We start from the raw sequence: 23,866 nt of genomic DNA on the forward strand, positions 1-23,866 counted from the left end.
TGACACTGGGTGACACTGGGGTGACACTGGGGTGACATAGGGTGACACTGGGGTGACACTGGGTGACACTAGGGGACACTGGGGTGACACTGGGTGACACTGGGGTGACACTGGGTGACACTGGGTGACCTTGGGGTGACACTGGGTGACACTGGGTGACACTGGGTGACACTGGGGGACACTGGGTGACACTGGGGTGACACTGGGGTGACACTGGGTGACAGTGGGGTGACACTGGGTGACACTGGGTGACACTGGGGTGACACTAGGGGACACTGGGTGACACTGGGTGACGCTGGGTGACGCTGGGTGACACTGGGTGACACTGGGGTGACACGGGGTGACACTAGGGGACACTGGGTGACACGGGGTGACACTGGGTGACACTAGGGGACACTGGGTGACACGGGGTGACACTGGGTGACACTGGGGTGACACTGGGGTGACACTGGGTGACACTGGGGTGACGCTGGGTGACGCTGGGTGGCACTGGGGTGACACGGGGTGACACTAGGGGACACTGGGTGACATTGGCAGCCCGGGCTCCCTCCGGCCCCTCCCACCCCTCGCGCCTGCGCTGTCCCCGGCCCCGCCCCCCGACCCGGAACGGGGCGCGGCCGCCACTGACACCGTTACGTCACCGGCGCGCTGACGTCACCGTGCGCGTGACGTCACCTCGCCGCGGGGCCGCGGCCGCCCGTGAGTTTCCCGGGGAGGGTCCTCGGGGGTCGCGGTCACGTGGCCGGGGGGTCCGGGGGGTCCGGGGGGTCCGGGGGCACCGGGAGCGGGGGCAGCGGGGCGGGCCGGGGGCTCGGCGGGGCTCGCGGGGCCGGCGGCGGCCACGGGGTGTTGGGGGGTCCCGGTTGTGTGTGGGGGTGTCAGGAACTGTTGGAGTCTCCGGGGGGCGCCGGTGGCAGCGGCGGGGCCGCGGCTTCCCCTGGAGGGCGGGGGCGCACGGGGGTCCCTGCGAACCCCCCCGAGGTGCGGCCGGGCCCGAGGAGAGCCGGGATCCCCCCGAGCCCCCCCGGGATGCGGCCCGCTGGCTCCGGGGCTGTTCCCGGGGCTCTTCCCGGTTCCCGAGGCTGTTCCCGGGGCTGCTCCCGGTTCCCGGGGCTATTCCCGAGGCTATTCCCAGGGCTGTTCCCGGGGCTATTCCCGGGGCTATTCCCGAGGCTGTTCCCGGGGCTGTTCCCGGTTCCCGGGGCTGTTCCTGGGGCTGTTCCCGGGGCTGTTCCCGGGGCTGTTCCCGGTTCCCGGGGCTGTTCCTGGGGCTGTTCCCGGTTCCCGGGGCTGTTCCCGGGGCTGTTCCCGGTTCCCGGGGCTGTTCCTGGGGCTGTTCCCGGTTCCCGGGGCTGTTCCTGGGGCTGTTCCCGGTTCCCGGGGCTGTTCCCGGGGCTATTCCCGGCTGATGGGGTGATTCCATGCCGGGGCTCCTCCCGACTGCCAAGGCGAGGCTGTGCCGGGGCTGCTCCCGGTCCCCGGGGCTGTTCCCGGTTCCGTTCCCGGTTCCCGGGGCTGTTCCCGGTGCTGTTCCCGGTGCTGTTCCCGGTTCCGTTCCCGGTCCCCGGGGCTGTTCCCGGTTCCGTTCCCGGTTCCCGGGGCTGTTCCCGGTGCTGTCCCCCGTTCCGTTCCCGGTCCCCGGGGCTGTTCCCGGTTCCGTTCCCGGCTCCCGGGTGTGTTCCCGGTGCTGTTCCCGGTTCCCGGTTCCGTTCCCGGTTCCCGGTGCTGTTCCCGGTTCCGTTCCCGGCAGGACAAGCCGCTGCCGTTCCGGGGCCATTCCCCGCTCGCTGCCGCCGCTCCCGGTGCCTCCCATCCGCTCCAATCCCATCCCGAACTACAGCTCCCAGCGCTCCCCGGTTCTCGCCGTTCCCGGCCGGATCCGGCCCCGCTCGGCGCCTTCCGCACCCCAAATTCCGGGGGGAGGAGGAGGAGGCCGGGGGACCGAGGCCGCCGGAGCCGCTCCGGGACTGCCGCGCTTCTCCGGCCCGCTTCCCGCTGTCCTTCCCGCTGTCCTTCCCGCTGTCCTTCCCGCTCCCGTTCCCTCTCCCGCTCCCGTTCCCGCTCTCATCCCGCCTCTCCCGCTCTCCCAGGACCCCGCCGCGGCCATTTGAGGGACTCGGTGGCGGAAGGAGACCGGGAAAAGGCCGGGAAGAGGCCGGGAAAGAGCCGGGAAGCGGCTGCAGAAGAGCCCTCGCAGAGGCCGGGAAGGGCCGGGAGGGGCCCGGGGGGAGCGATGTCCGCGGGGGGCGCGCCGCAGGTACGGGGGGGATCCCGGGGGGATCCCGGGGGGATTCCGGGGGATCCCCGCTCCTCCGCCACCCCCGCACATCTGGGGGGGATTCCTGGGGGGATTCCGGGGCTGGGGGCTTTGCCGATGGTTTTTCCCATAATCCCGGCAGCCCCCCAGGAGTTTTTCCGGGAATTCGGCGCATTGGGAAGTCCCGGAGCGCGGGGGGGGCCCCACCCCGTGCGCTGCCTCCACCGGGCTCCGGGGCTTTGGGGTCACGAGAGGAATCCGGGAGGACCCGGGGGACTTGTGGGGTGCGGTGTCCCCGGAAAAGCGGGACCAGCTCCTCAGGAGCGGCTTTGGGGACCGGGGGGACAGGAACCTCTTTGGGGGTCAGGGATCTGCTTTGGGGGAACGAGGATCCTGTTCGGGGATCTGCTGGGGATTTTCTTTGGAGGGGTGGGGATGTGGGTTGGGGGCGCAGGGATCTGGTTTGGGGAGCAGGGATGTGGGCTCCGTCCTGGAGCAAAGAACCCAGAGCTGATATTTGGGGTGCAGGAACAGGGGCACGATCCCTGTCCTTGGCCTGTGGCCAAACCCAGGGAAAGGTCCCCAAACGTCCCAAAATGGCCCCAAAATGCCGCTGAGCCGCTGCCCCCTCCCCAGCCCGCCCACGCCCTGGATCTGCTCCCGTATTCCCGGCTGAGCCCGGCGCCGCGGGCCGGATCCCAGCTGGATGCCGTCGGCGCCGAGATCCCGTCGGATCCCTGCACAGGTGAGCGGGGCCGGCGGGGAATTTTCCGCACAGAGCTCGGTGCATTTTTGTGGGAACTTTGAAGCGGGATGATGAAAGCGTCCTGGGGATTCCCGGCGATGGGAGAGGCTGCGGGAGTGAACCCAGAGCCCAGCGGTGGCTCCGTCCCCCCTCGCCCGCAGCCCGGTTTTGGGGAGCGGCTCCAGCCCAGCCGTGCCGGTGGCAGAGCGTCCCTGACCCCGCTCTGCCGTGTCCCCGGTCCCCAGGGTACCGCTTCTTTAAGCCGGGGGGTTTGTTCGGGATGAAGCCGCCGGAGGAGCCGTTCGGAGCCGCGCGGACGGGCCCGGAGGACTCCAAGGCTCTGGGCAGCCCCTGCGCCGGTGAGTGCGGATCTGCGGGAATGGGGGAGCAGTGGGATCGGGGGCTCAGGGGCAAACACGGCCCGGGATGGTTTGGGGGCATTCTGGGCCACTTTAGGACTTTTTGGGGCCGGCTGGGGGCTGTTCTGAGCCAGTTTGGAGCAGTTTGAAGACCTTTTCCAGCCATTTTGGGCCAGTTTCAGCCATTTCGGAGCCATTCTGGGCCAGTTCCCGGCCGTTTATGACCAATGCATGGTAATCCTGGGCCAGTTGGTGGCCATTGCGGGCCGGTTTTGCGAGCCAGTTTTGGCCATTTCAGACGGGCTTTTGCCATTCTGAGCCAGTTGGGACCATTTTGGACCCGAGTGTCACAAACTGAGGGGTTTGGGGGCCCTTCGGGGTGTCCCAGGTCCCCACGGTTCGGTGGTGAGGGGCCCACAAGGAAGGAGGGGGCCGGGCCCGGGTCCCCTCCGCTCGGGACAGGCCGGAATTCCCCGGGAGCCGGGATAACACCGGCATCTCTCCGGTGCAGTGGAGCCTGGGCGGGTGAGCAAGGTGGAACCCGAGGAGAAGCCCGGGATCGGCGCCGGCTCCCTGGAGCTGTTTCCGGCCGCGGGCGGCAGCTCCGGCCGCTGGTTCCCCGGCGGGCAGCGCGGCCCCGAGCCCCCCCGGGACCCCCCGGCTCCCCGCGCCGGCTGCTGGGGGGCCCAGGCGGGCGTCCCCGGCCCCTTCCGCTGCGCCCAGTGCGGGAAGGGCTTCCGGCAGAAGCAGAGCCTGGTGACGCACGAGCGCATCCACACCGGGGAGAAGCCGTTCCGCTGCGGGGACTGCGGGAAGAGCTTCAGCCAGCGGCCCAACCTGCTGACGCACCGGCGCGTGCACACGGGCGAGCGGCCCTTCCCCTGCGCCCAGTGCGGCAAGAGCTTCTCGCAGAAGGCCAACCTGCTGGCGCACCAGCGCATCCACGGCGCCCACCCCGACGAGGGCAAGGCGCGGGCACGGGCGCCGGCGCGGGGCTGCCCCGAGGACGCGCCCTTCGTGTGCCCCGAGTGCGGGAAGAGCTTCCGGCAGAAGCCCAACCTCATCACGCACCGGCGCATCCACACGGGCGAGCGGCCCTTCTCCTGCTTCCTGTGCGGCCGCAGCTTCAACCAGAAAACCAACCTGGTGACGCACTACCGGGTGCACACAGGTGAGCGGCCCTTCGCCTGCGCCCAGTGCGGCAAGCGCTTCACCCAGAAAACCAACCTGGTCACGCACCAGAGCACCCACACCGACCTGCGCCCCTTCCCCTGCGCCCAGTGCCACAAGTGCTTCAAGGACAAGGTGTCCCTCAAGGCCCACCAGAAGACGCACGTCCCCCGCCAGCGCCGCTGCCCCGCGCGCGGCCCGGCCCCCGCCGCGCCCTTCGGGGCCGCGCCCGCCCTGCTGCCCCCCGCGCCCGCCCCGCAGGACCCCGCTCCCTTCGCCCCGCTCCCGCCCGCCCCGAAGCTCCCCGAGGGCGCCGAGCTGTTCCCCAGCCCCGAGAAGGGCTTCCCGCCCCCGCCCCCGGGCGAGCCCCCCTTCCCCTGCGCCCACTGCGGCGACGGCTTCTGCCCCAAGGTGCCCCTGCTGCGGCCCCCCGAGGCGCCCTCCGCGCCCTTCGCCCCCGCCCCGCCCCTCCTGGGGCCCCTGGGGGCGCAGCCGGGGCCGGGGGATGCCGCGGCCCCCCCGAGAAGCCCTTCATCTGCAACCAGTGCGGGAACAGCTTCGGGCTCTGGCTCGCCCTCGTCGCCCACCAGAAGAGCCACGCGGGGCACAAGCCGTGCCCCGGCGCCCCCCCCCCCGAGCCGGGCGCCGAGCAGCCCCCCGGGTCCCCCCCGGCGCGGGCGGGCGAGGGCCGGCCCTGGCCGTGCCCCGAGTGCGGGCGGGGCCTGGCGCAGTGCGAGCGGCCGCCGCGGCACGGGCACGGCGCCGGCGGGCGCGGCCCCTTCCGCTGCGACACCTGCGGCAAGCGCTTCAGCCTCAAAACCAACCTGGCCACCCACCAGCGCATCCACACAGGTGAGCGGCCCTTCACCTGCGGCGTCTGCGGCCGCCGCTTCAACCAGAAGGGCAACCTGGTGACGCACTACCGGGTGCACACGGGCGAGCGCCCCTTCGCCTGCGCCCAGTGCGGGAAGCGCTTCGCGCAGAAGCCCAACCTGCTGGCACACCAGAAGACGCACCTGGGCCGCCAGCCCTTCACCTGCCTCGAGTGCCCCAAGCGCTTCAAGAGCAAACTGTCCCTGCGGGTGCACCAGCGCGTGCACACCGGGACCCCCGGCCCGGCCCCCGGCGCCCTGGACCCCGCCGGGAGCCCCTTCCCCTGCGCGCTCTGCGGGGAGGCCTGCGCCGAGCACGGGGGGCTCCGACCGGGCCACGGCGGCGGCGAGCGGCCCCACGGCTGCGGCGAGCAGCTGCACGGCTGCGCCAAGTGTCCCCACGGCTGCGCCGAGCGGCCCCACGCTTGTGCCGAGCGGCCCCACGGCTGCGCCGAGCGGCTCCACACCTGCGCCGAGCAGCGCCGCAGCTGCGCCGAGCATCCTCACCCCTGCAGCGAGCATCCTCACCCCTGCAGCGAGCATCCTCACCCCTGCAGCGAGCATCCTCACCCCTGCAGCGAGCATCCTCACGCCTGCGGGGAGAGGCCCCACGCCTGCGGGCAGCCGCCCCCCTGCGCTGAATGTCCCAACCCCTGCGAGCAGCCCCACGCGTGCAGCAAGCGGCCCCACGCGTGCGCCGAGCATCCTCACACCTGTGCCGAGCATCCTCACCCCTGCGAGCGGCCCCACCCGTGCGAGCGGCCCCACGGCTGCGCCGAGCAGCCCCACGCGTGCCCCGAGTGTCCCCACGCGTGCCCCGAGTGTCCCCACGCGTGTGCCGAGTGTCCCCACGGCTGCGCCGAGCGGCCCCACGCGTGCGCCGAGTGCGGGAAGCGCTTCCGGCAGAAGGTGAACCTGGCCGTGCACCTGCGGACGCACACCGGGGAGCGGCCGTTCCGCTGCGCCGACTGCGGCAAGGGCTTCAGCCAGAAGGCTCACCTGCTGCGGCACCGCCGCACCCACGGCGCCGGCCTGGCCCCGGCCTGCGCCGCCGGGGACCCGCTGGCCAAGGGCCCCGAGCCCCCCGCGCTGCTGCTGCCGCCCTGCTCCCGCGGAGCGCCCCCGGCGCGCCCCGACAGCCCCTCGGGCGCCGCCGACATCCTCCTGCAGCTGATGCAGGACGAGCCCCCGCCCGGCCCCGCCGCCGTCCCGGCCCCGGTGCCCCCCTGTAAGTGCCCCGGGGCGGGCCCGAGCCCCCGGGCACCGGGGCTGCCCCCGCCGTGCTGCTGCGCCGCCTGCCTGGCCCCGCGCCCCCCCGAGCCCCCCCGCGGGCAGCTCTGGGCCAAGGCCGGGGGCTGCGCTCGGGCCTTCGAGGAGAAGCGAGTGCCGGGAGCGCCGGAGCGGGAGTGCGGCGAGGAGAAACCCGCCCCGTGTCCCGGCTGCCTGTGAGACCCCCGCTCCGGGACCCCCGCCCTGCCCCGGCTGCCCGTGACCCCTCACACTGAAAACCCCACCGAGACCCCCGGCAGGGGCCGGCCATCGGCTCCTGCGCTCACCCGCAGTGAACCTGGAGGAGGATGGAGCCCAGGGGACACAGCCGAGGGGACACCGCCGGCCGGATTCAGCACTGGGACTCGGAGGAGCCTCCAGCAGGGAGTGGGGACAGCAGAGCCAGGACACTGCACGTTCCTGGCCTGGGAAGACACCAAAGGGCCGGCGGAGACAGCGCTGGAGCCGGATCTGCCGCGTTGGCTCCAGCCGCACACACCAGGAGAGCTGGACACGGCGGAGTTGCATCCACTGCAGCCAGACTTGGGACGAGAGGGGCCCTCAGGGGCTCCCTCTGCTTCCAGAACCTTCCACGCTGTTCCGGACTGGGTGGCGTTGCTTAAGGACACGGTTGGGATGGGAGCGCCGGGCCCGTCCTGCTGCGGGCTGACCTGGGGTCCCCAGTGCGGCTCCGTGGGGAGGAGCGGGGAGCGCACTGGGAAAACAGCCGGGAAAAGGGCCTGGAAGGGCTCAGCTCCGCTCCAGAAGGGCCCCGGAGACGCCTCCGGTGCCGGGGGGATGGGGGGGCCGCTTGTGCTTCTGCTTGCTCTGGATAACTGCGCGCTTTGGGACTCAATACTCGATTTGGGATGGGTGGTGCCGGGGTGGCCGCTGGAGCCGGCGTTGGAGCCGCGCTGCCGGGGGCTGTGGGAGGTTCCGGTGGCACAGAGGGCACGGGGGGCTTTGCTGGGCTTTGTGTGGCGGCTCCGGGTCCCCCCGGTGTGCCAGAGCCGGGGAGCCGTGCTCTCGGACCGAGCTTCGGCCGCAGACCACCGCTGGGAGCTGCCATCGCTTCATCCCCGAGGGAATGGGATCCTCTGACGGGAGCGACACCGGGACGGCCGCCCCTGGAGCCCCGGCTGGGCAGGGGTCCCGCCCCAGCCCCCCTCCCGCAGCTCTGCTCTCTGCAATTCTATTTTTTGAGGTTATTTAAAATAAAAGCTTCTGATGGCTCTGGGGCTCCCGGTGCTCTCTCTGGGATGGGGCGGGGGGGCCCAGGGGTCTCTCGGGATCCTCAATCCTGGCCTGAGCCCCGGGAAGGGCTCTGACCCCTGGGCTGTGGCCAAGGGGCCGCCAGGACAGTGCCAGGACAGCGCCAGGACAGCGCCAGGACAGCGCCAGGACAGTGCCAGTGCTAGGACAGTGCCAGGACAGCGCCAGGACAGTGCCGGTGCCAGCTCCGGTAGCTTCCATCTGGGCTCTGCGACCAGCAGACCACACCTGGACACCAGGTGAGAGCTCAGGATTGGGGTGGCCACCGGGCCGACCCCGTGGTCACTGTCACACCCACGGGGGTGGCACCAAGGTCCCCGGTGCTCCCTGGGACAGACTGGGGGGGTCTCACACTGTGGCTCTCACTGGGGGCACCGGCTGGGACACGGACACCCCCTGCCCTGGCTGGGGACAGCCGGTGCCACCCCGGGCGGGTTCTGGGAGGTTTGGGCACAGGGGCTGCAGGACAGGCCCGGGGGGCTCTGGGTGTCCCTGGCCTGGGGTGGGCACACGGTGTGAGACCCTGTGGTGTGAAATGTGAAACCCACCGGTGCGAGACCCTCCGGTGTGAGAGAGACCCTCCGGTGTGAGACCCTCCGGTGTGAGACCCTCCGGTGTGAGAGAGACCCTCCGGTGTGAGAGAGACCCTCCGGTGTGAGACCCTCCGGTGTGAGAGAGACCCTCCGGTGTGAGACCCTCCGGTGTGAGACCCTCCGGTGTGGGACCCTCTGGTGTGAGAGAGACCCTCCGGTGTGAGACCCTCCGGTGTGAGACCCTCCGGTGTGAGAGATACCCTCTGGTGTGAGACCCTCCAGTGTGAGACACTCCGGTGTGAGACCCTCCGGTGTGAGAGAGACCCTCCGGTGTGAGACCCTCCGGTGTGAGAGAGACCCTCCGGTGTGAGACCCTCCGGTGTGAGACCCTCCGGTGTGAGACCCTCCGGTGTGAGAGAGACCCTCCGGTGTGAGACCCTCCGGTGTGAGACCCTCCGGTGTGGGACCCTCTGGTGTGAGAGAGACCCTCCGGTGCGAGACCCTCCGGTGCGGGGCTCCCAGACTCCCGGAGCCACCAGGCCGGTTCCTGAGGCTGGGGGGAGCCTTGGGCGGGGGCCGTGTCCCCGAGGAGCCCCGTTCGGGGGGAGGGTGGCGCTGCCGGGGTGGCGGAGCGGGGCCGGATCCCGGTGTCCCCAGCAGCCGGTTCCGGTTCGTTCCGGTGCTCTGACCCCCGGCGGTGCCGCCCCCCGGCCCGGCCCCTTCCGCCGCCGCCATCGGGCCCCGCCCGGCCATGCAGCGGGTGAGGCCGGGCCGGGCCCGGGGCTCGGGGGGGCGGCGGAGGGGCGGAGGGGCCGGGCCCTGCCCGGGGGTCCCTGCGGAGGGTCGGGGGCGTTGGGCGGGATGAGCCCGGGGGTCCCGCCCTGGGGAGCCCAGCGAGGGCCGGGGGGGCCGCCCCCCTTGAGCCCCGCGCTGTCCCTGCCGGGGGCCGCCCCCCGAGGTGACATTCCAGGAGGTGACATTCCAGGAGGTGACATTCCAGGAGGTGACATTCCAGGAGGTGACATTCGAGGACGTGGCCGTGTATTTCTCCCCCGAGGAGTGGGCGCAGCTGGCGCCCTGGCAGCGGGCGCTGCACCGGCAGGTCATGTGCGACAACTACGACCTGGTGGCCAGCCTGAGGGGTGAGGGTCGGGGGCGTGGGGCTGGGGGTGCCATGGGCAGGGTGTGACATGGGCAGGGGGTGACATGGGGCTGGGGACACAGTTGAAGGCCGAGCCGGGGGTCCGCAGCCCGATTGCCCCACGGAGCTCACCCCCCATCTCGCTGTGTGTCCCGGGGTGAGGAAATGGCTCCGGGTGCCCCGGGCCGCTGTCCCCAGCTCAGCCCCCGGCCTGGTGACAATTCCCTGGGGACCGTGATGCTCCCCAGGCGTTGTGGGGGGCACTGAGGGTCCTCTCTCCCACACAGACCCCAACTCCAAGTTCAGCCATGTGAAGGAGGAGTCACACGGGGGGGTTCCCTGCGCTGGGGGGCACAGCGGAGCTCCCGACACCATTTGCAGGGGTGAGTGACAGGGGACACCCCTTGGGGACACCCTGTGGGGACACCCCACGGGGCTGGGGGCTCGCTGTGGGACGAGGGGCTGGCCCTGGCCAGAGCCCCTGTCCGACACCCCCTGGCCGGGGCTGGGGGTCCCCCCGCGGTGTCACGGGGGCGGTCGTGGCACCGGCGGTGGCTCCGGGACCGTGGCACGGTGACGCTCCGTTCCCAGCAGGTGCCTGGAGCGGGTGTGACAGCAAGGATGACACCGGGGGACGCTGGGACCCGCGGGCCGATGTCCCCAGCTCCTGCCGGCGTGCCACCGAGCCGGGGGGCTGTGCCAGGGCCCGGCCCCGGCAGCCGCCGGCGGTGTCGGGGCTCCTCATGTGCGGGCCGAGCTGCGGGGCCGGTGCCGCGCTCCGGGCGCCCCCGGGCCGGCCGTACCTGTGCGGCACCTGCGGCAAAACCTTCCGGCACCGCCGCAGCCTCCTGGCTCACAAAAAGCTGCGGGGAGGGGCCCGGGCCCGGCACGACTGTCCCGACTGCGGCCGCTCCTTCTGCCTGCGGGGGGACCTCCTGCGGCACCGGGACACGCACCGGGCGCGGCCCCCGCTCCGCCGCCACCGGCGCTTCCCGGGCGCGGCGGGGCCGAGCGAGGAGCGGCCGTTCGAGTGCGGGCGCTGCGGGCGCAGCTTCAGCTGGAGGGAGAGCCTGGAGCTTCACCTGCGGGGCCACGACCGCCCCGAGCGCGCCCACCCCTGCCCCGAGTGCGGGCGCGTGTTCCCGCACCGCGGGCACCTGTGGCTGCACCGCCGGGCGCACTCGGCACTGCGGCCCTTCCCCTGCCCCCGCTGCGGCCGCGCCTTCGCCTCCCGGGCAAACCTCAGCAGCCACCGCAGAACGCGCCGGCACTGCCGGCCCCGCGGGCAGGGACCCCCGGGGGACAGGGACAAGGACAGGGACCCCCATGGGGACAGGGACCCCCCAGGGGACAGGGACCCCCGAGAGGACAGGGACCCCCCAGGGGACAGGGACCCCCGAGAGGACAGGGATCCCCCAGGGGACAGGGACAGGGAGCCCCCAGGGGACAGGGACCCCCGAGAGGACAGGGACCCCCCAGGGGACAGGCACCCCAGCAGGGATAGGGCCGTGCTTGGGGACAGGGTTAGGGGTCCCTGTGGGGATGGGGACCCACTCAGGGACAGGCACCCCCGCGGGGATGGGGCCGTGCTTGGGGACAGGGACCCCCTCGGGCACAGGGACCTCCCGGCAGGTGACCAGCAGTAGCCGAGGGACCATCCCGGTGCTCCGGTGGATGTGACCTCGCTCCTGGAGCCCCGGGACTCCTCCGTGTCCCTTCAGAGCTGGGGAGCCCCCGGGATGTGTCTCCGTGTTCCTTTGGCTCTTAAAGCGTCTGCGATGTTCCCCCGGGTCCCTCCGGAGCGTGGGAAATCCCTCCGGGACGCTCCTCCATGTGCCTTTCACACCTCGGAAAACCTCTCCAGGACAATTCTCCGTGTCCCTTTGGACCTTGGAATGTCCCCCAGCGCTCCGCAGCTCTCCCAGGAAAATCCGTCTGGGATGGTTGTCCGTGAGAAAATCCCCCAGGGATGTTTCCCTGTGTCCGCTGTGACCCCGAGGTATCTTCGGAGCTTGGAAAATCCCCCAGGGATGTTTTCTCCGTGTTCTCTTCAGACACTGAAGTACCTTTGGATCCTGGAATGTCCCTCCGGGGCATTTCCCAGTCCCTGCCAGTCCCACCGGGGCCCTGCCCCGTGCTCGTATTTAAAGTCAGAAGTTTTATTTATTTATTTTAATTTTTTCTATGTAATTTATCATTCTTTTTTATTATTTCTGTTTTGTTTTATTCAAGTTACTCCAGCTGTTCGCTTCTGCTTCCTGCTCCATTCTGTTCTCCCTATTCCATTTAATTCTATTTATTTCTATTCTATTTATTCTCTGTAATTAGGAGGGGGGGCTGTGAGGGTTCGATTTTCTCGGAGCCGGAGGGAATTGCAGCCTGTCAGCGGCTGGTCTGTTCCCGAGGAGGAGTTTCTGGGAGTTCTCTGGCTCAGGGACGATCTTTGTGAACAGTTTTGCACTCTGAAAACAGCCCCAGAACTGCCGGCAGTGTGGTTCTCTCCGGTCCCGCCGGTGGGGCCGGGGGTGCCGATCCCTTCCTGTGAAACCCGGAACGGAAAACCCCATAAAAACCCCATAAAAACCCCGTAAAAACCCCATAAAAACCCCGTAAAAACCCCGTAAAAACCCCGTAAAAACCAAAAAGGTCACAAAATAAAACCCCTGTTCCTAAGAGCGCGTTCCGGTGAGGGGAGGGAGGGAGGGAGGAGACTCCTCTGGGCTCTTTGTGGTGGTTGAAGCACGGCAGGGCTCTTGTGACAGCAGGAGCCACCACGTGTCCCCTCAGTGTCCCCTCAGTGTCCCCAGTGTCCCCTCAATGTCCCCTCAGTGTCCCCTCAGTGTCCCCAATGTCCCCTCAGTGTCCCCAATGTCCCCCAATGTCCCCTCAGTGTCCCCACAGTGTCCCCTCAGTGTCCCATCAATGTCCCCCTCCCCAAACAAACAATCATTAAGATCGGAGTTAATGAAGAACTGATTAAAAATGCAAATGAGGCTGGGCGGGGCCCGGGGGGTTCCGCACAGCTGGGGGGCACCCGAGCCGCTCCCAGTCTATCCCAGTTCATCCCAGTTTGTCCCAGTTTGTCCCGGTGCTCGTGGCCCAGCCCCAGACGGGAGTTTGGAGCTCTGGGAATGTCCCGCGGGCGGGCGGTGGCGCGGAGCAGGGGACAGATGGTGACATTCCCTGGGGCATGGGGACACCGGGACACGGCGGAACCCGGGAATCGCCGAGCTGGGAAAAGCCCCCGATGTCCCCGGGTCACCCCGAGGCCACCGCCGACTGTCCCCAGGTGCCACATCCACATCCACGCGGGTTTTAAATCCCCGCGGGCGGCTCTTCCCGGGCGGAGCTCCCGAATGTCCCGCCGGTGCGACCCGGGGCTGTGTCACCCTGTCACCTCCGTGTCACCTCCGTGTCACCTCCGTGTCACCCCCGGCTGTGTCACCCTGTCACCTCCGTGTCACCTCCGTGTCACCTCCGTGTCACCCCCGGCTGTGTCACCCTGTCACCTCCGTGTCACCTCCGTGTCACCTCCGTGTCACTCCCGGCTGTGTCACCCTGTCACCTCCGTGTCACCTCCGTGTCACCTCCGTGCCACCCGGGGTTGTGTCACCCTGTCACCTCCGTGTCACCTCCGTGTCACCTCCGTGTCACTCCCGCCTGTGTCACCCTGTCACCTCCGTGTCACCTCCGTGCCACCCCCGGCTGTGTCACCCTGTCACTTCCGTGTCATCTCCGTGTCACCCCCCGGCTGTGTCACCCTGTCACCTCCGTGTCACCCCGTGCCCCCCGGCGGTGCCACCGTGCCCCCCCGGCGGTGTCACCGTGTCACTCCGTGCCCCCCGGCGGTGTCACCGTGCCCCCGGCGGTGTCACCGTGTCACTCCGTGCCCCCCGGCGGTGTCACCGTGTCCCCCCGGCGGTGCCACCCCCGCGGTCCCGGTGCCGTGTTTGGGATGTCCCGGCTCCGCGTGGAGGAGCGGCCGGGGGGGCTCGGGGGACGGGACAGGGCGGGGGACCCTCGGTGTCCCTCTGGGGACGGTGCCGGCCCTTGGCGCTCGCCACTCAAACAAGTGAAAATTCCCCAGTTTCCCTTTTCTCTCTGTTTTTTTGTTTTCCAGATAAAATCACGGTGCCGGGAGACATTTCCCAATTAAATTCCTGCGGTGAGACCGGAGCCCGGAGTGCGCGGGGGGGCTGAGATGTCTCCAAGGACTCGGATTTGTGATCTCCTCCGGGAGTTCCAGCCTGGAGCTCCGGAGGGAGGGAGGGGATGGATGGGGCTCATCCCGGGATCCTCCAGCGGGGCTCCAAGGACATTTCCTCCCCTTTTCCCGCATCCTCCTGCCCCCGCAGCAGCGTTCCCAAGGGAAATCCAGCTGTGAGGAAACAGCGGCCGTGTTCCCAAAAGTCAGCGGGAATAAAGCTCCGGAACAGCCGGGAGGCCTCAGGAAACGGGAATTCCGCCCCCTTGGAGCTCAGGGGTTTGACTCTTCCCCATTTCTGGTGACACTTTCGGTGCCTGGGTGGGACCCGCTCCTGTATTTCCATGGATCCCGGGACCTCGAGGGGATTTTGGGGGAAGCTGCGATCCCAGGACTGCAGGAAACGGGAGCAGGGCCCTGGGAAGAGCAGGATCCTTCCCTGGAGGGGCTGAAGGGGCAGCAAAAACCTCCCAGGTTTAGAGATCCCAAAGGCTCCGGGTCCCTCTGGGAGCTCCTGCAGGAGAGAGGGTTCGGAATGTCACACTTGGGAATGGGTTTGGAATGTCACACTTGGGAATGGGTTTGGAATGTCACACTTGGGAATGGGTTCGGAATGTCACACTTGGGAATGGGTTTGGAATGTCACACTTGGGAATGGGTTTGGAATGTCACACTTGGGAATGGGTTTGGAATGTCACACTTGGGAATGGGTTTGGAATGTCACACTTGGGAATGGGTTTGGAATGTCACACTTGGGAATGGGTTTGGAATGTCACACTTGGGAATGGGTTTGGAATGTCACAATTGGGAATGGGTTTGGAATGTCACACTTGGGAATGGGTTTGGAATGTCACACTTGGGAATGGGTTCAGAATGTCACACTTGGGAGAGGGTTTGGAATGTCACACTTGGGAATGGGTTTGGAATGTCACAATTGGGAATGGGTTCGGAATGTCACACTTGGGAGAGGGTTTGGATTGTCACATTTGGGAATGGGTTTGGAATGTCACACTTGGGAGAGGGTTTGGAATGTCACACTTGGGAATGGGTTTGGAATGTCACACTTGGGAGAGGGTTTGGAATGTCACACGGTTTAAATGGGAAGGGGGTCATGGAGTGAAAAGGGCGATTCTGGGGAGAATTCCCCTGGAAGCTTTGGGGGAGGCTGGGGCAGGATCCCCTCCCGGGGAACAGTGGGAGGAGCTCTGGAATAATCAGTGCCCGAATTTGGGAAAGGGGACGTTGGAAAAGGGGGGGTCCCAGGCCAGGAGCCCCCGAGCCCCTCTGGGAACCCTCGGGGTTCCGAGGGGGAGGTGAAGAGTCCCCAGGTGGGGGCGAGGGCTCAGCTGAGCCCCCCTGCAATGGCCGGGGAAGGAAAAGGTGAATTTGTGCCGGACACAGGAGGAACTGGGAATTCCTGCAGAGCCAAAGTGGGCTGTGGGTGCGGCAGGGAGGTGTCCGGATTTAACAGGAATTGGGACAGCCATCGCCTTTGAAATGGGAACACCGCGGGGGACACAGGAAATTCGGGGTCTGCCTCAAACCCCCCGGCTGGGGAGAGAGATCTTCGGAAAATTGGGTGCTCAAGGATCTTTCTGGGATGGGGATTACAAATCCCAATACCTGAATCAGAAGTCACCCAGGAAAAAATTTTTATGTTTAAATGAAATTAAACATGCAGATAAATGAAATTAAACAAACAGGGGATGAAGGGGAGGCCGAACCCCCCTGGCGAGGTCCTGGCTGATGAAAGGAGCCCAAAGTGGCGAGGATCCCTCCCAGACCCCAATCCAGCCAGGGAAGGCAAACACAACCTCCTGCCGAGGGGGAGGCGAGGGAAGCTTTGGGAAAGCTGAAATCTCCTTAGGAAGGAGGGTTTGGGAAGGGGGGTGGTGTCGCCCTGAAAACTCAGCTTCTGAGCTGGCTGACATGGTTTTCTAAGACTTCCCCAGGACAGGAACTGTAAACATAGATATGTGCACATTCCTTCTGTTCCACGTCTTGTGACGGGCATCTGTCCTAGTTTAGGGCAAATTAGGAAGGAAAACTCCAAATGGGGATTTCCCCAGGGAAATGCCCCTCTCCACCAACTGGTCCGGGAAAAGGAAAAAAAAAAATTCCTTAGAGAGAAGTGGAAAAAGCTGTTTATTTAACAGAAATTGAGTAATATTAAATAATAAAACCTCTTGCTGTTCGATGGGATGGCAAGTCTAGGAAGAAAAGTCCTTTTCATGTGGTGTAGCTCGGCTCGCTCAGGTTCTTATCAGTCCCTCCGGCGCTGGAAAGTGCCGAGGCCCAGGCCCCGGTGGGCCACAGGCGTGAGCTCCCGGGGTTTGGCTGGGTGTTCAGTCCAGAGCAGGCTTGCACAGATCCAAGAAAATTGGGAAAAAAAAAACAAACAAAGGTCCAGGGAACTCCTCTGCCTCAGCTAGCTAAAACTAACTAGAAGCCAGAGAGAAGCTCTGTCCCGCTGTCTGTCCGTGCTGCAGACACCACAGTCCAGGAGCGGGATGTGTGGGAGTGATGTTTTTCCTTAACACAAACTGCGCGCTTCTTCTTCCCCCTCTCTTGCTCTCAAAGCCAGTCTTAAAGGTGCAGAACTTAATATATAACATAAACCAGACGATTGGGGATACCAGTGTCATAAAGTCACCCCAGGACAGCATCTGTCATGGCCAGTGCAGTGGGAAAGTGTTATCCTGACCCTCCAATCCCTGGCCGTGGGCAGAAACCGATAAATCCTGGGAGGAAAAATAAACTCTCTCTTCCTTTCACCACACCTCATGTCCGTGTGACTTGTTTTGTGTCTGACAGCGACAGGGTGGGACAGGAGAGAGCAGCAGTTCCCAGCAGCATTTTGGGGTGATTTACAGAACAGTCCCAGGCACCGATCCAGCCCAGAGCCCTGGAGGTGCTGAGGGGACAGAGACGCTCCTGAGGCTGCCTCGGGAACCTCCAACACCTCTGGAGCTGGGATTTGCTTTGGAGCTGGGATTGGTTTGTTCTGGAGCTGGGATTGGTTTATTCTGGAGCTGGGATTGGTTTATTCTGGAGCTGGGATTGGTTTATTCTGGAGCTGGGATTGGTTTGTTCTGGAGCTGGGATTGGTTTATTCTGGAGCTGGGATTGGTTTGTTCTGGAGCTGGGATTTGCTTTGGAGCTGGGATTGGTTTATTCTGGAGCTGGGATTGGTTTGTTCTGGAGCTGGGATTTGTTCTGGAGCTGGGATTGGTTTGTTCTGGAGCTGGGATTGGTTTATTCTGGAGCTGGGATTGGTTCTGGAGCTGGGATTGGTTCTGGAGCTGGAATTTGCTTTGGAGCTGGGATTGGTTTATTCTGGAGCTGGGATTGGTTTATTCTGGAGCTGGGATTTGCTCTGGAGCTGGAATTGGTTTGTTCTGGAGCTGGGATTGGTTTGTTCTGGAGCTGGGATTGGTTTGCTCTGGAGCTGGGATTTGTTTTGGAGCTGGGATTGGTTTGCTCCGGAGCTGGGATTGGTTTATTCTGGAGCTGGGATTGGTTTGCTCTGGAGCTGGGATTTGTTCTGGAGCTGGGATTGGTTTGTTCTGGAGCTGGGATTGGTTTGTTCTGGAGCTGGGATTGGTTCTGGAGCTGGGATTGGTTCTGGAGCTGGGATTTGCTTTGGAGCTGGGATTGGTTTATTCTGGAGCTGGGATTGGTTTATTCTGGAGCTGGGATTGGTTTGTTCTGGAGCTGGGATTTGTTCTGGAGCTGGGATTGGTTTGTTCTGGAGCTGGGATTGGTTTATTCTGGAGCAGGGATTGGTTTATTCTGGAGCTGGGATTGGTTTGTTCTGGAGCTGGGATTTGTTCTGGAGCTGGGATTGGTTTGTTCTGGAGCTGGGATTGGCTCTGGAGCTGGGATTGGCTCTGGAGCTGGGATTGGTTTGTTCTGGAGCTGGGATTGGTTTGTTCTGGAGCTGGGATTTGTTCTGGAGCTGGGATTTGTTCTGGAGCTGGGATTGGTTTATTCTGGAGCTGGGATTGGCTCTGGAGCTGGGATTGGTTTATTCTGGAGCTGGGATTGGTTTATTCTGGAGCTGGGATTGGCTCTGGAGCTGGGATTGGCTCTGGAGCTGGGATTGGTTTGTTCTGGAGCTGGGATTGGTTTGTTCTGGAGCTGGGATTGGTTTGCTCTGGAGCTGGGATTTGTTTTGGAGCTGGGATTGGTTTGCTCTGGAGCTGGGGTTTGCTCTGGAGAACCCAGAGGATGCTGAGGGCTGGGCTGAGGCCGGGGCAGGGGGAGCCGGACCCCGCAGAGCCCCGGGAGTTGGAGCCGAGATCCCCACGGGGCAAAGGAAGAGGCTGAGCTGGGTTTGGGGTCACCCCTGGGAATCCCAGCGGGTTTGGGGGGTCCCCGCTCACCCCAGGGAAGCCCTGAGCCCACAGCAGCTGCTGAGGAGGGTGGCAGTGTCCCCTCGGTGTCCCTGGCAGAGGTGGGAACGTCCTGGGACAGCACAGACAGATCCGCTCCCACCGCTGGAAGCCCCAGAACACCCCAGCAGGTGCCTGGAGAACTCGTGTGGGCAGGAGACCGCACAGTTAATGGATAACAGAGGGAAAACAGCAGGAAACGCGTTGGGAAACAGAGAATCCCCTTTGCAGGGGGATAGAGCGAGCCCAAACACGGCAGAAATCAATAGGTCAGCCCTGGAATTCGGGATTTGTTTGTGAAATAATCCCCAGGAAGGCAGGCAGCGCCTCCAGGGCCGCTGGAACGGGCTCAGGGGGTTACAGGGACACGAGAGGCCGGGCAGGAGGGGATCAGTCCCGGGATCAGTCCCGGGATCAGTCCCGGGGGGATCAGACCGGGGATCAGTCCCGGGGATCAGTCCCGGGGATCAGTCCCGGGGATCAGACCCGGGGATCAGTCCCGGGGATCAGTCCCGGGGATCAGACCCGGGGATCAGTCCCGGGGGGATCAGTCCCAGGGATCAGTCCCGGGGATCAGTCCCGGGGGGATCAGTCCGGGGGGATCAGTCCCGGGGATCAGTCCCGGGGGGATCACTCCCGGGGGGATCAGTCCCGGGGATCAGTCCCGGGTGGATCAGTCCCGGGGATCAGTCCCGGGGATCAGTCCCAGAGATCAGTCCCGGGGATCAGTCCCGGGGATCAGTCCCGGGGATCAGACCCGGGGATCAGTCCCGGGGGGATCAGACCCAGGGGGATCAGACCGGGGATCAGTCCCGGGTGGATCAGTCCCGGGGATCAGTCCCGGGGGGATCAGTCCCGGGGATCAGTCCTGGGATCAGTCCCAGGGATCAGTCCCAGAGATCAGTCTGGGGGGATCAGTCCCGGGGATCAGTCCCGGGATCAGTCCCAGAGATCAGTCCCGGGGATCAGTCCCGGGGGGATCAGTCCCGGGATCAGTCCCAGAGATCAGTCTGGGGGGATCAGTCCCGGGATCAGTCCCGGGATCAGTCCCAGAGATCAGTCCCGGGATCAGTCCCAGCCCCAGTGAGGTGCAGCAGGGCTGGGATGGAATTGGATCATGAATCACCCAGGACAGAACAGATGGGAGCTCTGATGGAACCTTTGGGGCTGGGAAATGTCGCTGGCAGGGCGAGGCAAGGCTCGGGAGCTCTGCTGGAAATATTCAGTGGCACCGACCCTTCTGAGATCCCCGCTTACCAACAGCTCCTCGTCCTGCTCCTGGCACGGTTTATTCTGGGAACAGCAGCGAATGTGTGTGGGAAACTCGGGATCCAAACGGGAGCTGCTGCGCTCGGCAGAAATCCGGGAGCAGAAATCCAGAAATGGAGACACATTTCTCTCTTCTCCAAAATACCATCAATCCTATTTGTCACTGACAGAAAGGCTTCCAAATGTCCCTGGGCAAAGCAGGATTTGTAAAAAAATTATAGAAATTTATATTTTTTTATTTATAAAATTTATTTAAAAATTATAACATTTATAAAAAATTAATATATTTTTAATATAAAAATTTATAAATTTATAAAAAAAGTAGAAGGTGGTAGAATGTTTAGTTTGCCACTGAGGTGAAAAATCGAGATTTTACAGGGGTTTAATGGAGGAGAACAGGGGCGGTTTTTAGCTCTTCCTTCTCCTCCATGAATCTGCAGGTTTTGGGTCACAAAGAGGGATTGGGTTAGAGTTAGTCACAGTTTCAGTTACGTAAGTAGATCTAGAAAACTTGTTTGTTAAAACAAGCTTCTGGATGAAGAGTTCCTGCTGGTTGATGTTGCACTGCTGGGAAGGAGTTTTATTTTATTTTATTTTATTTTATTTTATTTTATTTTATTTTATTTTATTTTATTTTATTTTATTTTATTTTATTTTATTTTATTTTATTTTATTTTATTTTATTTTATTTTATTTACTTTATTTTATTTTATTTTATTCTATTTTATTTTATTCTATTTTATTTTATTTTATTCTATTTTATTTTATTTTATTTTATTTTATTCTATTTATTTTTTAAATTTAATTTAATTTAATTTAATTTTAATTTAATTCTATTCTATTCTATTCTATTATATTTATTTATTTATTTATTTATTTATAAATTTAATTTTAATTTAATTTACTTTAATTTAATTTAATTTAATTTAATTTAATTCTATTCTATTCTATTCTATTCTATTCTATTCTATTCTATTCTATTCTATTCTATTCTATTCTATTCTATTCTATTTATTTTTAAATTTAATTTTAATTTATTTTATTTTATTTTATTTTATTTTATTTTATTTTATTTTATTTTATTTTATTTTATTTTATTTTATTAACGAGGTGATGCCACGGGGGCGATAAAATCTGGCAAAGAATGGGGAGAAGTGAAATCCAGCGGGATTTTGTGCAGGGGGGAGCTGGGCGGGCAGCAAAGAGTTAAAAATCCCTGGAGCAAACCTGGGCACTGGCAAAGGTCACAGCACGGGGGGATCGGTCCCGGGGATCGGTCCCGGGGATCAGTCCCGGGATCAGTCCCGGGGATCAGTCCCGGGGATCGGTCCCGGGGATCAGTCCCGGGATCAGTCCCGGGGATCAGTCCCGGGGATCAGTCCCGGGGGGATCAGTCCCGGGGATCAGTCCGGGGGGATCAGTCCCGGGATCAGTCCCGGGGATCAGAACCGGGATCAGTCCCGGGGATCAGTCCCGGGGATCAGTCCCGGGATCAGTCCCGGGGATCAGAACCGGGATCAGTCCCGGGATCAGGCCCAGGGATCAGTCCCGGGGATCAGTCCCGGGGATCAGTCCCGGGGGGATCAGTCCCGGGGGGATCGGTCCCGGGGATCAGGCCCGGGGGGATCAGACCCGGGATCAGTCCCGGGGATCAGTCCCGGGGATCAGTCCCGGGGGGATCAGTCCCGGGATCAGTCCCGGGGATCAGTCCCGGGGATCAGTCCCGGGGATCAGAACCGGGGATCAGTCCCGGGGATCAGACCCGGGATCAGTCCCGGGGATCAGACCCGGGATCAGTCCCGGGGGGATCAGTCCCGGGGATCAGTCCCGGGATCAGTCCCGGGGATCAGTCCCGGGGATCAGTCCCGGGGATCAGACCGGGGATCAGTCCCGGGGATCAGTCCCGGGGATCAGTCCCGGGGATCAGTCCCAGGGATCAGTCCCGGGGATCAGTCCCGGGGATCAGTCCCGGGGGGATCATTCCCGGGATCAGTCCCAGGGATCAGTCCCGGGGATCAGTCCCGGGGATCAGTCCCGGGGATCAGTCCCGGGGATCAGTCCCGGGGATCAGACCCGGGGATCAGTCCCGGGGATCAGTCCCGGGGATCAGTCCCGGGGATCAGTCCCGGGGATCAGTCCCGGGATCAGTCCCGGGGATCAGTCCCGGGGATCAGAACCGGGATCAGTCCCGGGGATCAGTCCCGGGGATCAGTCCCGGGGATCAGACCGGGGATCAGTCCCGGGGATCAGTCCCGGGGATCAGTCCCGGGGATCAGTCCCGGGGATCAGTCCCGGGGATCAGTCACGGGATCAGTCCCGGGGGGATCAGTCCTGGGATCAGTCCCGGGATCAGTCCCGGGGATCAGACCCGGGATCAGTCCCGGGGGGATCAGTCCCGGGGATCAGTCCCGGGATCAGTCCCGGGGGGATCAGTCCCGGGGATCAGTCCCGGGGATCAGTCACGGGGATCAGACCGGGGATCAGTCCCGGGGGGATCAGTCCCGGGGATCAGTCCCGGGGGGATCACTCCCGGGGATCAGTCCCGGGGATCAGTCCCGGGGATCACTCCCGGGGATCAGAACCGGGGATCACTCCCGGGGATCAGACCCGGGATCAGTCCCAGCCCCAGTGAGGGTGGAGCAGGGCTGGAATGGAATTGGATCATGAATTCCCCAGGACAGAACAGATGGGAGCTCTGAAGCACAATCAATCCACAATATTAAATAAAATAAATATAAATATTAAATAAAATAAATATAAATATTAAATAAAATAATTATAAATATTAAATAAAATAAATATAAAACCACTTGGGAACTCCCAGCACATGTCAAGGTACCTGAGATAAAGCTGCCAAAGGAATCAGCATTGCCTGGGAGTGAGACGGACAGACAGACACACAGCCAGTGAGCGATGATTTTATTTACTGATTTGGGTATTTCCATATTGATATGTTGATATATTGATATATCGATGTATTGATATATTGATATATTGATATATTGATATATTGATATATTGATATATTGATATATTGATATATTGATATATTGATATATTGATATATTGATATATTGATATATTGATATATTGATGTATTGATATATTGATATATTGATATATTGATATATTGATGTATTGATGTATTGATATAGTGATATACTGATATAGTGACACATTGATATATTGATATATTGATATATTGATATATTGATATATTGATATATTGATATAGTGATAAATTGATATATTGATATATTGATGTATTGATATATTGATGTATTGATATAGAGATATATTGATATATTGATGTATTGATATATTGATATAGTGATATAGTGATATAAATAGATATGTATATATATAATTTATATTATATATAATCTAATAAATATAGAAAAATTATATTTATTATTATATTGAATTATATTATATTATATTACATTATATTATATTGTATTACATTATATTACATTGTATTACATTGTATTACATTGTATTACATTCTATTATATTATACATTACATTATATTACATTACATTATATTATATTACATTATACCATAATATATTGCGTTATATGATATTATTACTATATATATTATATATATTTCCAGTTATAAATGTGTATTTCTATTTAGAGGTCTGTGAAATGTAGATAATTATAATTGATTATACTCTGCTGTAGTTATTTCCGTGTTATATCTAATTTATAAACGCCGATCTGTAAATGATATTTCTCTAGAAATGTGTTTGTGGCTGATATTGATTTGTTTAACGGTGTCTGTCAGGGGGCTCCGCACAAATAAAAAACAAATTTATTTCATTTTAATCAATGATTAATCCCTCTTTGGTTTTTTTTTCCTCCAAATCTTTTTATCTCCATTTTTTTGTTGTTTTTTTGTCATTTTCAAAGCTCTTTTCCCATTTTCTTTGGGAATATTTTCCTGTTTATTGCTGTGCTTGGTTTTTTATAACTCCGCCTTCATTTCACACCTTTTCAACTCATTTTTCCTTTTTCTTTTGCTTTAAGAACGATTAATCCTGACGACTTGGGGATTTTTTTTAATGGGGTTGATTCTTTGTTTTGCTTTTAAAATCTTTTTTTTTTTTGCTTTAAAAATAATTTTTTTTGCTTTAAAAATACTTTTTTTTTGCTTTTAAATTCCTTTGGTTTTGCTTTTAAAATATTTTTTTTTAACCTTTTTTTTGTTTTGCTTTTAAAATCAATTTTTTTGTTGTTTTAAAAGATTTTTTTTTATTATTTTATTATTTTATTTACTATTATTATTATTTATATTTATATTTATATTTATTTACTATTATTTATTTATTGTTTATTTTTATTTATTATTATTAATTATTATTATTTATTATTAAT

At 60.7% G+C, this 23,866-nt stretch overlaps 2 protein-coding genes across 5 annotated transcripts; both read left to right on the top strand.

Annotated features, from left to right (window-relative positions):
• The first annotated feature begins 618 nt into the window (after positions 1 to 618).
• On the top strand, positions 619 to 7,905 carry LOC102101804 (uncharacterized). The gene is given in 6 exon segments (XM_088066910.1): positions 619 to 699; positions 2,091 to 2,257; positions 2,894 to 3,002; positions 3,248 to 3,361; positions 3,873 to 5,048; positions 5,051 to 7,905. Coding segments are annotated over 5 exon segments (3,225 nt in total). The 5' UTR covers positions 619 to 699; positions 2,091 to 2,233; the 3' UTR covers positions 6,853 to 7,905.
• A 1,299-nt stretch (positions 7,906 to 9,204) lies between these two features.
• On the top strand, positions 9,205 to 11,828 carry LOC148185281 (uncharacterized). Of its 4 annotated transcripts, none has more exons than XM_088063928.1 (4): positions 9,205 to 9,237; positions 9,478 to 9,619; positions 9,906 to 10,001; positions 10,210 to 11,828. In XM_088063928.1, exons 1-4 carry the CDS (start codon positions 9,229 to 9,231, stop codon positions 11,262 to 11,264), a joined length of 1,302 nt encoding a protein of 433 aa, XP_087920054.1. In that variant the 5' UTR covers positions 9,205 to 9,228; the 3' UTR covers positions 11,265 to 11,828. The 4 variants fall into 4 exon arrangements, with proteins under 4 accessions (XP_087920054.1, XP_087920058.1, XP_087920047.1 ...); XM_088063932.1 differs by having other exon boundaries at positions 9,212 to 9,237; positions 9,493 to 9,619; XM_088063921.1 differs by having other exon boundaries at positions 9,217 to 9,237; positions 9,463 to 9,619.
• The last annotated feature ends 12,038 nt before the right edge of the window (positions 11,829 to 23,866 follow it).

Source organism: Pseudopodoces humilis, chromosome 1, assembly GCF_049639895.1.
Source record: "Pseudopodoces humilis isolate 2021_Gansu_Grassland_sample_001 chromosome 1, ASM4963989v1, whole genome shotgun sequence".
NCBI lineage: Eukaryota > Metazoa > Chordata > Aves > Passeriformes > Paridae > Pseudopodoces > Pseudopodoces humilis.